Source organism: Hippoglossus stenolepis, chromosome 20, assembly GCF_022539355.2.
Source record: "Hippoglossus stenolepis isolate QCI-W04-F060 chromosome 20, HSTE1.2, whole genome shotgun sequence".
Lineage (NCBI taxonomy): Eukaryota > Metazoa > Chordata > Actinopteri > Pleuronectiformes > Pleuronectidae > Hippoglossus > Hippoglossus stenolepis.
The window spans coordinates 8,559,985-8,576,543 of record NC_061502.1 but is presented as its reverse complement, the minus strand read 5'-3'; the positions used below and the strand labels follow the sequence as shown (position 1 = coordinate 8,576,543).

Sequence of the window (16,559 nt, the reverse complement as noted above, 5' to 3'; positions counted from 1 at the left end):
TCCTGGTGGCTGTTATTTAACTCGAAGACAATCTAATGCTACCAGTTAACACGCACTTTAACATAGAAATACTTGATTTAGACTATATATATAGGAGTATTGGAGATTAGATTCCAGATCTACCTAATCAGACCTTTACAGCTTGTACCTTTAGGTTTTATTCGGTATATTTACAGCTTGATGGATCAATTGAAACGTGCATCCTGCAGCAGAGATGTCTGCTGTTGTCTCCACTCTATTTAATGGAACCATCGTCCCAGTGGTTTGATTCTATCTCTGTCCGCATCAGTCGTGTTTCCTCTGCTCGTTTACATCTGTCATGTTTCACTTGAAGCCCCCGCAGCGCTGACTTCTACTGTCCTGAATGTGCCGCTGTCAGTACGGACACACACACACACACACACACACACCACGGACACAGCCTCCGTCCATTTTAACGTGACAACCCGTTACCGTCACCAAGTCACCGACACGAAGCTGGAGAAGCTGCCGTGTCGGTCCCTCTCTTTAAAAAAACACCCCACGACGAGCATCCACGGACATGCTAGCTGTGAGTTAGCTTCCGTTAGCAACTTGCCAGGCAGCCTCCGTCCACCGCGCAGCGAGCCTCGTCAACAACTCCCCCCACCCCCCCACCACGACCAGACCCCAGCTGCGGGCACAGAAACGCCATATTTACCTAGTACTGGAGAAGCCGCGAGGTCTTTTCACCGAGAAACGTCGACGCTGGACTCCGGCTCTCCTCCATTCCGTCCGGCGGGCTGCACGGGGAACGCGACTCGAAGCTAGCCGCTGTTCAAACCCCAAATACGGACCCACTGCCTGCTCCTGCCGCTGTCCCACAATGCACCGGTCCAGAGGGGGGCACCCGAGACACCCAAACATGATTCATGATCTGTCACGTCGCGTGTTTACTGTCTGATCACTAAACACACACACACACACACACACACACCAAGGTTTAATATTGATCTAAATAAGAAACCCGCCCTAAAACCACACTTAGAGCTCAATTAGATACAGTACATAGGAAGCTGGATTAAGTATACAATAATTATGAATTATTGAGTTATGGAGAAGGGGGTGAGATTAAATAAGTTTTATTTCTTCTCACTCCTGTTCGAACACGTTGTTGAAATCATTAAGCCCTTGATTTTTTCCCCCTCATCAGTTTATAAATAATACTTGTTTCACTCTCACTTGTTTGGATAAGTCCTTTTTTTTATTAACATGTTCGAAATAGATTATTAATAATGAAAAAAAAGCTTCAGGTGGCATATACTAATTTATTATACCAATAATAATGATATATAATAATGTACTGAGAATTTTGCTTAAGCTTCCAAGAGCAAGCCCTAACGCTCACAACAAGGGGAGTTCCTACATATCCCACTTTTAATAATAATAATGATAATAATAATAAACTCTTTTTATACTGCACTTTTCAAAACAAAGTTACAAAAGTTGAAACACGATCAATTATGACAGGACAAATACAATTAGTCAATAATACAAAATTAAAATCAAATAATAACCCCTCAACAATCATTTATATGTTTTATAGTCAATAGGAATATAGGGATCAATACAAATCTTTCCGAAAAAAGATACGTTTTGAGAAGTGGTATAAAAGATGTCCCTAAATCTGCAAGCCTCCAATCCTCAGGCAGGGAGTTCCAGAGCTTTTTAAAACTCATCACAAAATAGTTCAAGTTCAAGCCATATCTCTGTGGCTAGAAATGTCTCCACCTTTCATGCTTTGTTGGGGAATTTTATGTACAAATGTATGTGTTGATTGGTCATAAGGGCCTTAACGGAGACAACATGTGATACAAAGTACTCATCTTTTTTTTGTAACTACTGGAGCAGATGTGTGGATGTGTTTTCGCAAAGCTTTGATGAATGTTTGACATATATTGTGTTTTATTTTGGTGCTGTGCTGTTCTTTAGTAGTAGTTGTAGTATATTATTTATGTATTTTTTTTTTACGGATATGGACCTATGAGTCTGACAGAAAGAAAGAAAGCTAAATTAACTTAATTTTTCAGAGCTGCTGGTCAGTACCAACATCTGTTCACCTAAACTGGAAACCAGAGCAACAGTACATTAAATGGTGGAATATTTCATGTTATATTTAACATTTTAAACTGAATATTGGGTTCACAGCTGTGAATGAGAAATGATTTCCTATTTAAATCTCCACGGGTGCTGTCACAGTGACCTGGGGGTGGTTCCATTATTCACTGTCTATGGAGCCGCTTCAGGTGTTGCCTTATCTTTTCCCAGCTGTGCTACATCTGATACTCATAAAGTTTGTTTGGGTGAATTTGTAAAAGATGAAATCTTTCACAACAACAATATAAATGAGTTAATTTATCCATCTTCTGTCATGACACTAGAATTTTTTATTTTTGCCTGAAGGAGTTTAGGTATTAAAATTTGGTCAAATCATACCATGCAGTTCATATCCTATCTATCCTCGGCCTTTTGACTGCGTACTATGTTTACTTATATGTCACTTGAGTACTTAACATGTTGTGTACTTATACTGTACGTTGTGCTACTTAGATGTTGAGTGTGTTCCTTATATGTTTAGTACTTATATGTCTACTTATTTGTTTACACAAGGGATCAGGGAGGAACGGCATTTCAATCCTGTCTATGTCCTGTACATATTGCAGAAGTGAGAATAAAGTTGACTTTGACTTTGGATATATGAACACATCATTCATGCATTTACAACCAAATGTGCCCATTGCTGTACAGCTTCTTCTATACTAACAACATCTTCTTGAAAATATAAAAAATTACTTTGTATGAAATAATATTTTCTATCTTTATTGAAAAGGGCTAACACTGCTCTATATGTTTAAAAAATGAAGGTTACAATAACGCATTTAAATACAATCATCACATCTCATCTGTTTTCATATTCAACCCACCTATAAAACAACCACCAATACTAGTCTTTTATATAAATTATTGTCAAATTGAAAATGGTCAAAAACATGAGTCACAATGTTTGCAAATCAGACCTACTGAAGATCGCAATGTATGAAGAATATATATTTTTGTTTGTCTTCTTGGTTGTTGTTTTTTTTTATTTAAAAGGGACAGTGTAGATAAATTCCTGGTTCATATAAATGTTCCAGAGTTAGTCTCTTAGACTCATTTTCATCTGCAGTCCCGGGCAGGTTGTTGTTAAAACGAGAACAGACAAATCCAATACAATGAAGTATTCAAATTCAAACGGCCTCATTTACATCATGTTTGTAGCCTGAATGTCCTTTGTGATCTACGCACGAACGTGGCTCCAGAGGATATCAGAGGACATTTAGGCCAAAAACATGGTGTAAATGATGCCGTTTTGAGTCAAATCGGAATGTCAGGGATTCTGAACACTTGGATGACACCACATGAGCAGTATGGAGGCATTTTACGTTTGAAGAATGGGTCACCGTTTACTTCAATTGTATTGGATTTGGCTGCAACGTTGTTTACCCCTGAAACTCCAAAAGTCTTTTGAGGACTCACACACTTCACCCACCCCTCCATTGGCCTAGTTGTAGATAATGAGTTAATTTTCATTTTTGGGTGAACTATCCCTTTAACTTGTGTTTTAAAATTGAGTTGTGAATATATTATTATAGATAAATGTTAATTCACTACTTATAATCTTCTCTCACAGTCATACAAATAATCGGTTTACCCCGGATATGACAGCAGCAGCTACAGTTTGATTCCTGGATGAACTCAAAGCCTCCCCTCTTCACTGACTGTGTTTACAGCAGCACGTAGCGCCCCCTACAGGCTGCCTCCGTCCTCTCCACCAGCAGGGGGCAGCATACTCAGACGCCACAGCCGGAAACGCCTCGTGTGGACGCTTCATTTGCGCATGCGCGGCCTCCATTCTTCCTTTCCGAAATCCGAGCGAAAGAGACAAGATGGGCCACCAGCAGCTCTACTGGAGTCACCCCAGAAAGTTCGGTCAGGGATCCCGCTCCTGGTCAGTTCTGAGCGTAAATCTGTTAAACAGCCTCTTATGAGCAGGAAAGATTCGGGTTGAATGTGTTTGTTGGCTCCGATACGTGGTAATTTAGCCGCGGACTCCCACCGCATGGGAGCTAATACAGAGCCAATATGGCGGCGGAGGATGCGTTAGCGTCGAGTTAGCTTAGCGGTGCTACAGTGGTGTGGAGGCCGCCGCACACGGTAGTTGAAATGAAGCTGCCCCCGTTGAAAGCCTGTGTGTTGTTCAAACATCCACAAGACGCAGGTGTTCAATGTGAATCCTGTCTCTTAACACCGCGTTGCTAATTTCTTTAGCTCCAAATTCTGTGTTGAGCTAAGCTAGGCTAGCCGCGATGATCGGACAGGAGCACAGCGATGCTGCCCGGTGTCGACCTGTTGTGCACAACCATGTGTGTAGCTGGATGAATGGAAGCTGCAGTAATGCTCAACATGTAATGTGAATAAATAACCGATCCCTTGTTTCCCTTTCTCTTTCAGCCGGGTTTGCTCGAACAGACACGGTCTGATCCGTAAATACGGGCTGAACATGTGCCGCCAGTGCTTCAGGCAGTACGCGAAAGACATCGGCTTCGTCAAGGTAACAACTACTCACCTTTTTAAAACGTGTGATCTGTGTCCGTGTTACATTTTACAGCATCTGCCATCATTGGTGTTAGTAAAGGCTGCCGTCAAGCTTTGAGGAAGTCGTAAAGACTCATTGTCAACAGTGACACCTCGAGTTCCATTGTAGTGTTGATTTGTTAAATCTTTGACTCTAAGAAACCTTCTGAAAAGCCAAATTAATTTAGTGCAGGACACCTGCTCTTGAGAATTTTTTGCACATTTGCAAGAACCCAGTATCCTAGTAAAGAGTTGAGTTGATTATCAGTCTAAAGTAGGTTGTCTGATCCTATGACTGTCTAGGAACAACTGTCTTTTTTTGTCATTATTGATGCATTGGTTCTTCTGCTCACACAGATGGACTGATCTCTTGTGCTGACGCCTCCTCAGATGTGTCACCTGATCTCTGGAGCACCGGCCGAGATGATGGGGATAATTCAGCACTGCAAATAAATGTGTTTTTTTGTCCAAAGCTTAATTGTTTAGTGTGTTGTTTTATACATCGCTCTCTGCACATTACACAGGCATGGTGGTACTGGTTGGTGACATGCAGGAAAGATGGGAACTGAGTGTCGCAAAATAGAAGTAGTGACTTATCTAAAACGCTGAAATGTAAATCACTGATATAGATATACATATCCAAGACTTAAAATTCTCAAAGGATGTTATGAGTGTGCTGTGAACAACAATTCGAGAAGTTATACGTAACTCTAATTTTAGTTAAATTTGGCGTTGCGGCTGGTCACACAATATTTGATGGGACTATTTGTATAAGGTTTAGAGCATAGAAAATAAGTTAGAAGAACCACTGTACATGTAAGTCAAAACACGGGTGCTACTTGAATAGTTTGACTGGTTCCATTTCTACCTACCTGACCTGTGCCACATGGAGTTTCTACTAAGCTATTTGTTAATGGTGTTGATTTAGATGCTGTAACGTGTCTAGATGCATATAAATAGTCATGACAGCACAGTGTCGGGCCTGATACCACATAACTTCACTTTAAGGAGGGGGTGTTTTTGTAAGCCTGTAGCATCACATCTTAAAAGGTGTCCTTGCCTCTATTACCTAGCAGTGACACTATTTATGGTCTGACCACTGTTTGAGCTGCTCTGTGGGCCCTCAAGTAAGAGACAATACAGAAGGGTTATTACACAGAAGAAAAAGTAAGAGATGGATAATTTCTTCCAATCTAACTGGAACCAATCCATACCAGTATACAATATATAAATGTATTTACAATTGTGATCAAGTAGTCAAATTTTGTACACAATTCTTAAAGACTCATTTGCTTTGACACTGTACAAGAAATGAAGTTGTTACTGATCACCTAGACTGTGCATCATAATTAACTGCACTGCACCAAAGAACAACTGATTAACTTTTATCAGATAAAGAGATTAATTTCCAAGTCAGCGTGGATCCACATGAAACAACATGGCCCCCTTTGCATCCCAGAAATTGGCAACACGCTGAGATATTGGTCTCATTCAAAATTAATGAAATCGGAGGTCCCCTGTAGTGTGGCTAATTGGATCGTGCCAGTGACTTGGGTTACCAAACTTTAAATAATGAATCAGCTCAGCAGCAGCGTGGCAGGTGGGATTCTGCAGATGATCCATATAAAGACTTTGTTGAGGATTTACTGAATTTTTCCTCTGGCGTAAACACAGAAGGTTGAAGCACTAGATGGCAGCATGACTTCACATTCATGATTCAGGGCTGGTGACAATGGAAAGTGTTGCACAATAGCACTTAGAAATGGCATTTCTGCAATCATCATATGCAGATACCTATTTCCTTTTATCCACGGTCATGTTATGTTTATGGAAGTTTAATTTAAAGGCTTGTTGGCCACATGGTGAACAGTTAAGAAATGAATTCACAGGTTGATGAAGATAAACCTCTGAAAATGAAAATATTTGACTCATGTCATCTATATAAGCTGTTTATAGGATTTTCCTTTTTAAAATAATTTGACACATTTATTTTGATTCATCCGTTTAGATCATGAGTCACAGGTTTGGTGTTTTCTCCTGTTTAATCCAAGGCCACACAAAGAAACAATAAGTACAGCAAAGGGAATGTTTTACAAACATAAGCGTACAATCTCGGCACTCTCACATGTTGTATGGAAACGACAAGATGGAAGAAAAAGAATGGAAGTGTGCAGAATCGCAGAGGCAGTATCTTTTATGATGATGCACAGAAGATGTAATGTGCGTTCAAAAATGTGTTGAGGAAATGACATGTATGATGAAGCAACAGGAAACGGATACACATGACATGCAGAGGAGGACGTACTTTACATTTTAAATCCAGCAAGTTATTCATAATGTGAAATTCCAGTCAAATTTCATTATCCCATAAAAAACTGGAGATGGAAGCACAGTCTGTGAGGCTGGGTGCTTTGCTGGATGCAGGATGTCTGTGTGCATCAAATATGTATGTATTGTGTTGTGTAAGCACTAACTCATATGCATAAAAAGGAGTTTGTGTGAACACAGGCTGGCGGAGGCTGCAGCTGTTTGGACAGAGGGAATTGAACACACGAGCGTTGCATCAGTCCGCTCTGCAGGCGGGTGGAAGGTGTTGTCTTTGATGTTCGCCTCAGTCTCAGTCCCAGCTGTATATTAATGCTCTTGTTATTCTGCCTCCTCAGAGCGACACCATCAAGACAACTGACTGATGGGACATGATGAGACGTCTGTTTCATCCCAACTCAGCCCTTTTAGGAACGTTCTTTAAACAAACACTGTGGTATTCAAATGACAGAGGAAAAGCTAGTCTGTATGTTGCAAGAAAAACAATATATAAAACAGTTTCCCAAGTCATGATTGCATTTGCTACTTCAGTTTGCCGCAATCGACATATGCCACTTATGTAAAAATAAAAAAGATTAAGAAAATCCAGGAAACAGCTAAATCTTATTTAAAGTTTGAATGTGAAATTAACTCTGAGTTTCTTTCTCCTTCTCTGTAGTTTTGTCAAAATCTTCTTGGGGAACGACTTGTTATGACAGTTGTTCCTTCCTGAAGCGTTTAAACATTCATTAAAAGCTACAGTTCCACCTCTGAGACGCAATCAAGGCTGGATCCAACTTTCAGATAATGGCAACACTTCAGTCTCTAACAGGGAAATAACGTTTCTTACCACATTTTTGCATGAACATAAGACTTTTGTTTGCCACATGGGGGCAGGAGAACTCCTCAACTGGCATATGCATACATATTATCACCTTGATAAGTTGGAGTCACCTATCTGTTTGCAAACACATGCTTATTTATACATCTGCCTGACATGTGGTAATATTACCATTTATTTAAATTTATGTTTTTCATCGCTGACCACATACTAGAATGGCACTCAGAGCGCACAACTCTGGCAAGTCCTGATATATAGAAAGATGGATGGATGGATGGATGGATGGATGGATAGATAGATAGATAGATAGATAGATAGATAGATAGATAGATAGATAGACACTTTATCTGAGGGAAATTTACCCCCCTGTAGAAGTCCCCTGATATTCATTCAAACCGCACCCCATTACACCCACTTTTAGATATCAGTCCATCTAGATCTATTAATCATTCCTTGGGAAATTAGTGAAAATGTCAAAAACTGCAATGTTAAATAAAGCGAAAAACCACCTGGATCTTTTCCACTGATCTGGATCCAAACCAACATTTAATGGGTTTTCCCCCAAGTTTCATGATAATTAATCCAGTAGTTTTTGTGTGATTCTGCTAAATAACAGACAAACTAGTTTCCACCGACAGCGGAAACTAGTTTTCTAAGTCATGATTTCAATTGAATGTAAATATCATATGTTACTTTTGTAAAACATAAACAAAATGGTAACACTTTTTTGTATAAACATGTCTGTGTTTTGGCCACATGGGGGCAGAATAACTCCTCAGCCGGCTAACAGAGACACATGATTCACATACAATCTCTGCGTATTTATACATCAACCTAACATGTAGTTACATGAGCTTTAATAAAAGTTATGTTTCTTATCATGATCCAAATTAAACTCAGCCATTTTGCCTCTGACTTGATCAAATATTCCTGACTTGAGGTCAGATCTGTTTTACATTTAGTTTATCAGTTTGTTTGTTGAAAATAGCTTTTACCTGTTAAAAAGGAAAAGGGCTTGAAAGGTTTTTCAGTGATTTAGCACCGCCGCTCCGTAAGGTTGGGGGTCACAGAGGTAAATAAAACAAAACACCAACAACAAAAACAATGGTGGATATTGAGGCAGCAGAGGTCGAGGTCACTTTAGTCTATGATAGGGTTTAAGTACCAAAAGCTGGATCCCACAGTTCCTATAATGCAACTTGATTGCAGCTTTTATTTACTTTATACTGTTTCATATGCTCCCTTAAACTTTTGAAATTTCACGCTCAAGCAGGGATAATGACATCATCAGTAAGTGTGAAGGCCATGAAACTAAAACAAGAAGCTGAAAGAGGCTAAAATGCTCAGTAAAGCTGCATGCTAACAACATGATTACTGTGACCTACCAAGGTCACATGGTAAATCATCTTTTGAGATGTTCTCAACACAAATAATATGGCTTTGTTAATATTCAAATACAGATAATACAGTTTTGTTGTTGTTGGTGAGACAGGTGCACTCTTGTGTTTTCGGCCCTAAGTGAATAATAGGCTGCAGGGGGGGACGTCCATGTGGGGACATGTGCTCATGCTGAGCTTGAACACGCTTCCTTATATAATCACATTATTGTGTGCTCACTTTGTGGTTATAAGCACATCTCAACATCGAAAGCGCACCTGAATGAGACGCTACAGTCCGAGCAAATGAGAGGTGAGCGCCCGTGTGAAGGTCTGGGACCCAAAGTCTCAGCGCTGCTCAGACTGAGGGCTCACATCCATCTCCGAGATCATTGGGCAAATAAGTGGGCCGCAAATGCTGTGGTGCACAGTTGGCATGGAAACCTCCCTGCGGAATTGCCTGTTTTCAATTGTTGGACCAAAAGAGACACTTCTTGCTACAAGGTTCCTTAAAAAGTGCTGTGAACAAACACAAGGCTCATCCACTGCTCTCCATTAGTTTTGATTGAGTGGGGTCAGTGTTGACTGAGAAAAAAAGAAAGAAAGGAAATCGAATAAAACAAATTCTGCAAGCAGAGGAAGAAGAACGAATAAAGAAAAGAGAGTTTAATTTAAAAAATGAGCATCAGTAAATAAGGGAGCAGTTTATTCTCATTGAGAAATTATACAGTGACTATAGTGTAAGCAGCTCTTAGTAATTACCCGATGTTTTCTTCATGATGCCCTAAATTTCTTCGGGCATTAGTATGTAGTATGAGTATGATGGCGAAGAAAATCAAAAAAATACATCCATTTATTCTATTTTTAGTAATGTCGTTAGCCACAAAAATCTGCAGACTGCAGGGTTTTCCCTCTGTTTCTGTGCACCCCCCCCGAGATGTGAGCCGTGCACGGCACAGAAGCTTTATTACCGCCCAGTATGGAGCACCTGGCTGACTCAGTTGTTCCACTCAAGTAGCGGCTAACTCTCAAACCGCCGTGGGATAAGCCTCCTCCTGCTGCAAGGCCTCAATTTAGGTTTAGATGACTTTAGCAAACATTCATTTCTCTGAAGATTTCAAGGGGAGAACAGGGAAACAGAGGCTCGCTCCAGCTGCTGAGCACGGTCCAGACTTTATTCACCCCCAGTCGACTGTGTGGTCCATATTGCACCACAGAGGAATGTGCAGTCCATCTATCTTCGGGCTAATGACACGTGAAATGATGAAGAGTCAGTATTGCCAGCCGCTCGTGAAAGACTCGTGAAAGTAAAAGCATATGACTGTTTCATGGTTGATGTGTCGCAGCACGGGCACACGTGTGATTAATAACACTAATGGTGGCTGTTCTTCGTTATAGGTGAGCTAGTTCCGGGGTCCTGCTGCAGTTTGGCTCACTGAAGCTTACTGGGACATTTACATGGAACAGAGCCACTATTAGTGTTGTTAGTTACACCTGCTCTTTACCTGCTATGACAGGTCAAAATGGCTGCCGTGAAAGAGGATCTACTAGGATGTGTTTTCTAGTCCAGAAGAGGTTGAAATCCGTTCAGTGAGTGTTTGTTGTGACTTTGTTGCACCAAGAACTTAAAGGGTCAGTGTGCAGAATATAGTGACACCTAGTGGTGAAGAGTTGTAGGTTGCAGCTGAATACCCCTCACCTCAGCCTCCCCTTCCAAACATGAAAGAGAACCTGTGGTTGCCTTCAGTTGTCATAAAAACTCAAAAAGTGTTTAGTTTGTCCAGTGTGAGCTACTGTAAAAAACATGGCTGCCTCCGTAGAGAGGACCCGCTCCTGATGTAAATATATAGTATTTCAATATAAAGGGCCCATTCTAGGGTAAACCATGAGTTCCACTGGATCATAGCAAAACTACTTGCGATGATATGGCAAGAAGACGTCAGGCAGTAACACCACCAACAAAAGAAAAGAGAGTCAATGAAGTAAAACCAATAAATGTACAGAATGGGAAAATTTAATTTAAGGGAAACTTTGTCAAAACTCCTAAATTGCTCCATCGGTATTTGCCTGTAAAAGAACGAGATGAAAGTTGAAACCAGCCTTGTCTTGCGTCTCAGACTTGGAACCGCAGCTTTTAATGAATGTTTAAACATTTCAGGAAGGTACAACTGTGATAGCATGAAGTTCCTGGAGATGACATTCAAAGATTTTATGAAAAATATAGAGAATGAGAAAGAAACTCATGGATTATAACCAAAAGTGCCTAAATGATGCAGCAGTAATATAAATTATAAAAGAGAATAAATCAGATTTTAGCTCACTGGGTGGAGACTGGACTTAATTCCCTTCCCCTGTATGTTGATCACACCCTCGGAGTCAACAGACCTGAGAGCAGTGTATCGAACCCTGAAGCTCAAACAGCTGTACTGTATAAACATAGGAATGACATAATGAATATTAATAGCCGGGATCTGCTTGAAGACTGAAGAATGTGTCACCTCACTGCAGAGTCAGGTGGAGCATCTGCACTCAAATACCTCTCAGCAACTGTGTAATTCTCACATGTGAAGTAATGATAGAAAACTTTTTTAAAGCGACTTTTAAACACAGTTACAAGGTGCTTTGCAAGTTAAATAGGAAACAGTCATTTAGGAAACAATGAAAACGATTTAAAAGCAATTTGAAGATCAGAAATCTGAAATAAAAAAATGTTACAGATGAGTAAAAGAGTAAAAAACAATATAAGATATAGGTTATAAAATGATTGAAATAGATGGTATGATCAGAACTAGGAGAAAGCGCACCTATAAAAATGTGTCTTCAAGAGGGACATTTAATTTAAGAGGATATGGAGTTTAACAGACGGATCTCCTCGGGGAGATTGAGCCAAAGAGTGGGAGCCTCTGTGGAATCAGGTCAAAAGATTCAAGAAGCAAGTCCAGAATGGGCCTTTATAGTCAGCAATAAAATCTTAAACTCAATTCTAAAATCGAGTGGAAGCGTATCAAGAGAAGCCACAGTCAATACAGTGATGTGCTCTCTTTTAGCAGATTCGGGGAAGAGTCTGGCTGCTGCGTTTCGGACGAGCTGCAATTTATTTCGACTCTGTTGTCTCAAAAAGATGAAAAGAGATTCGCAATTACCCAAACGAGACGATAGGAAGGCCTGACTGACGATCTCTAGGTTTCGTCTAGATAAAAACATGCTGATCTTTGAGGGTTTGAGAGTTGTGATCCAAAGATGAGCGTTGCTCACCAAATCTGACAGATAGATCAAAGGATCCTGCATGCTCTCAGTTAATTTCATGGATCACACCGTGCATGCAACTGAAACCATCAAACACAGCTGATGCACCATTAAAATGTCAGGTAGATGTTTTCTTTCAAAGCACTGGCTGCAGCGTGTATTGTTTTTTTACATGAACAGATGAAAGCTGCAACCCGAACCTCACTTATCACTTCAGTCATCTCAGCAGACGCCTGATAGTTCTCCTCACTGTAGCTGGTGGGATTCAACATCTCATATATGGCCCCATCACTCTCCAGTCGAATAGCGCAGTCGATAAATCACTGTCTGCTTTTGCCTACACCCCGGTGAGGAGACGCTGCGAAACCGAATCACGCCTGCAGGGGCAGCGTTGCACCGTCGCAGCAGAGAGAGCGAGGAGGCAGGAGCAGTGGAAGGTGATGAGACGTGTGGGCCTCTCTGGGGAGGAGCTCTTCAGTCCCAGTGGGGAGAGAAATGAGAGAGATGCAGAATGGTAAGAAGCAACCTTGATCAGGCTGTCAGCTCCAGGCAGATCTAATTGAATAGGCCACGGCGCGCCATTTGAAGTGAAAAAAAGGAGCCCAGCATAGGGCAGACACTGTGGGAGAGCAGCCTTCGCCAAACACACACACACACACACACACACACACACACACAAAAGAAAGAAATCAAACACAAAGATGCTCAAACCGATAGCCCTGCTCTTTGCTCTTTGTTAGACATCCCCCCCACTGTCGCCGATGTGCTGTCGGCTGGATGAATACGAAGAGGAGGAGTCTGTCGAGTCAAGTTGGCTGAAGCAATAAATGAAAGGTGAAGGAGAACGAGGGAAAACGGTGGCATTTTGCAGATAAAGCCATTATCAGTCTTCATTTCCAGTCGGTTTTCATCACCTAATGATGAAAAAAGGGAGGCATTAGTCACACGTTTGAGTCAAAGCAGGTTAAACAACCGTAAACTCGGCCCGGGTGACTCACGGCGAGGCATGAAAACGACGGTGGAGGTCTGCTGTCTGACTGTTCTACCATATGTAGCCTAGCACAGCACAGCGCTTAGGGGGGAAAGTGTGTGGGGGAGGGAAAGAAATTATTACTCCTAAATGGAAAAGATCAAATAGTGGCATTTAACAATCCGCAGAGAAATGGTGTCACGGAGGGACCTCGTCTCGCGGCTCTCCCCGGGCTAGGAGGATGTGATGTTCTGTCAGCATTGTAATTTATTTCTCGCACAGGTCATAGCCGGGAAATCACACCGTATACTTTTACCTTGCCGTTCTGCTGTTTTGTCGTAATCCCCCATTACGGTCATGCACATATATGGTGTATTTCCACCGGAGCGGAGGTGTGACTATACGTGTGTTCAGACTTTATGCCTTCGAGGGACCACACATAACCATAACCCTTAATGCCGTGTGGAGATATCCCGCCGTAACCACGTCTGCCAATCTCGTTTGTACACTGGTTTGGGTGTTAACCTTTTAAATTCACAATGCGCGGCCTGAATATGACCCTCGCTAACACTATCACCGGAACCCATTTATGAAATATCGGAGACAGCCTGAGCGGAATATGAATATTTAACACGATTTGCATGTGCATTGTGCTGAAGTGCATATCATTAAGAAGCAGGGGGGTCGCGTCAGCCGCCGAGGAAGAAGATGCAGAGATGAAGGATTGATGTGCGATTTCCATTTTTGGTAACAGGAGCACGATAAGAATTCGCCCTCCTCTGGGTTCCTGCGTTCCCGCGTCGTTTGATCGGATAAACAGATGTTTGAGATAGCGAGTGAGCAGCTGCCACCTACTGATCTTATTAGCAGTCACTAATTCTTTCTGCTGTGCCTGTAGTTCTGAGGCGTCTTTGCCAATCGCCACGCTCTGCCGCAGCTCGGCCTTGCTTTCTCTCTCTCACACCACAACGGGACGAATAAGCTGTCACACGTGTTCGGTTGCTGGTTTCCGTGACAACTACCTCTACCGGTGGAGCTGGACGTTTCCATCCAATCCGTCTCCCCCCCCGTTTTGAACGTTTGAGGGAGGTAATTCAAACGCAGGACAATTTGCCGCGTGACAATGTGACGGATGCGGCTCTATTTTCCGGGGGATGAACGTGCGGGCGAGCCAGAGCTGATCAGAGCGACTGATACGAGCCACAGAGAGCAGCAGACTTTTCCAGCTCTAGCCCTCCTCACTTACTTTTTTATTAACTGCACTCCTACCACAACCATTACGCCTCTGGCTATTACGCACAACATCTCTGCGGACCGACCAACATGTCAGAAAATGACTGGCATTAAATATGACACACAGTCCTTATGCTTCACTGCAGTGAGGGGCCATTTTCCTCTTGAGTGAAATAGAGGATGGTGCAGAATGGATTTTTTTTATAAAAAAAAAGAAAGAAAACAGGTCTAATGCAGACTTTGAGTCATCTAAGTTTCACAGTTGCCTCCTCTCCCCTGCTCTGCTTTTAGAAATCCATAACCAACCGCTGCCTTTCAGGACGCAGACGTACAGGAAGTTGAGCGTCATTATGAGATTTCTCACCTTTGTCCTTTGCTTGAGCAGCTTTTTTTTTTTTAAACCGGCACAGCTAGTCACCACTCAGAGCTGCATTTGAAATGCAGATCCACAAGTGTTTGTCGGGTACATTCTCTGCATGAACTGCCCACTTTGACCTCACAGCACTCACCGCTGATTATGTTTGTGTTTTTTAAATGAAAGCCTCCCTTTATGGATGTGTTGAGAGGACGTCTTTCCACAGACAGCCTGTCAGAGAGGATTTCTGAGCATTTTCAAAGCTGTAATAACATGTTCTCGTGGAGAACAGTGCTTTAGATGAGAGGTTACGTAAACTTCCTCTATTTATTACTCAACACCGCGATATATACTCTTTGGGCATTTTTTTATTCTCTGAAATTGCTCATAACTTTAGATACTTTCCGCGACTTCAGGGATCTGGAGAGGTTAAATCAGTCGGTTACAGCAAAGTGGTTTCTTGCCCACAGCGATGCAAGGTACAGGATTAAGAAGTCACGCAGAAAAAGGATTTGATCGCACATTGTTGTTTGGTGCGGAGACGCGTTATTCCCAGTAGATTCCCCCGTCTGTTCGCCTGCGGCGGCCTGACCTGCCCACTCTCTGCCGCGTGCTACCACTGCTCTGGGATCCTCTCTGCCTTTATTGATTCCAGCCTGTCCGCCCACCGGAGGATCCGATACCAGTTAACATGATGCAGAGTCCACAGATTTAGAGGCTGCAGGGTATCAGCACACCACAGTCTGATTGGTAATTGAGAGCGATAGGGATCAGTTGGATCCAGGTACAAAATTGATTTGGTGTGTGTGTAAAAGCAGATAGAGGCATCAGTGGAGACAGGTCAATGGAAATTATAAGCATTTTAACAAGGACCAGTGAGCAACACCAAGAGTTAAGAGGTGGTATGGATTCATGCTAAAGTCTGTTTAAACTTTAACGACCAGATAAATGATGCTGCCACTGGTTTTCACCAGTTCCAGTAAATACAGTTTACAAGATTCATTTTGAACTTTTTAAAACATCTTTAAGCAAGAAACCGTCTCCTTTTATTCAATCAAGCTGCATCAAATTCTACACACTCAAAGATATTAATTCCCAGAATATTCCTTAATTTATTTCATCCAGATCCATGAATTAGGAAATTAGTGAAAATGTCTTAAGTTTTGTGTTGTCTCTCATCACCGCAATGTTACATAAGATGTAATATTTCTTCATTAAAATGTCTAAAAACAACTTGACCCGTGTTATATATGTTGTTGACTTGTGTACGTACATTATTCAAAACGTTTCCCACAATGTTCAAACCCAGAGAAATCTACTGTTTCATTCAAGGTAACAAAACATTTTGTTTTGTTCGCCATTGTTTTTGTGGTTCCTGGAGCTTGCTCATTACACAAAGCAACAGTGAGGATGCACAAAGTGAGGTCTCCATTTTACTTGTACACAAAGACACACAGAAAGCCCTTTAGTCAGATCTGTGCGGAAATTGTATGATTTCTTTGGCAGAGGTAAGAATAAAGACAAGTACTGTAAATAAAATAGATTCTGAATAACTGTGGAGCAGACCTGGTCTCTGTGGTCCAACACTGGATTAACCCTGGC

At 41.7% G+C, this 16,559-nt stretch overlaps 1 protein-coding gene across 1 annotated transcript; it reads left to right on the top strand.

The window, feature by feature from the left end:
• The first annotated feature begins 3,852 nt into the window (after nucleotides 1–3,852).
• rps29 (ribosomal protein S29) lies at nucleotides 3,853–5,104 on the top strand. The gene is made up of 3 exons (XM_035143334.2): nucleotides 3,853–4,006; nucleotides 4,510–4,609; nucleotides 4,990–5,104. The coding sequence occupies exons 1-3, from the start codon at nucleotides 3,945–3,947 to the stop codon at nucleotides 4,996–4,998; spliced, it is 171 nt and encodes a 56-aa protein (XP_034999225.1). The 5' UTR covers nucleotides 3,853–3,944; the 3' UTR covers nucleotides 4,999–5,104.
• Nucleotides 5,105–16,559: the final 11,455 nt, after the last annotated feature.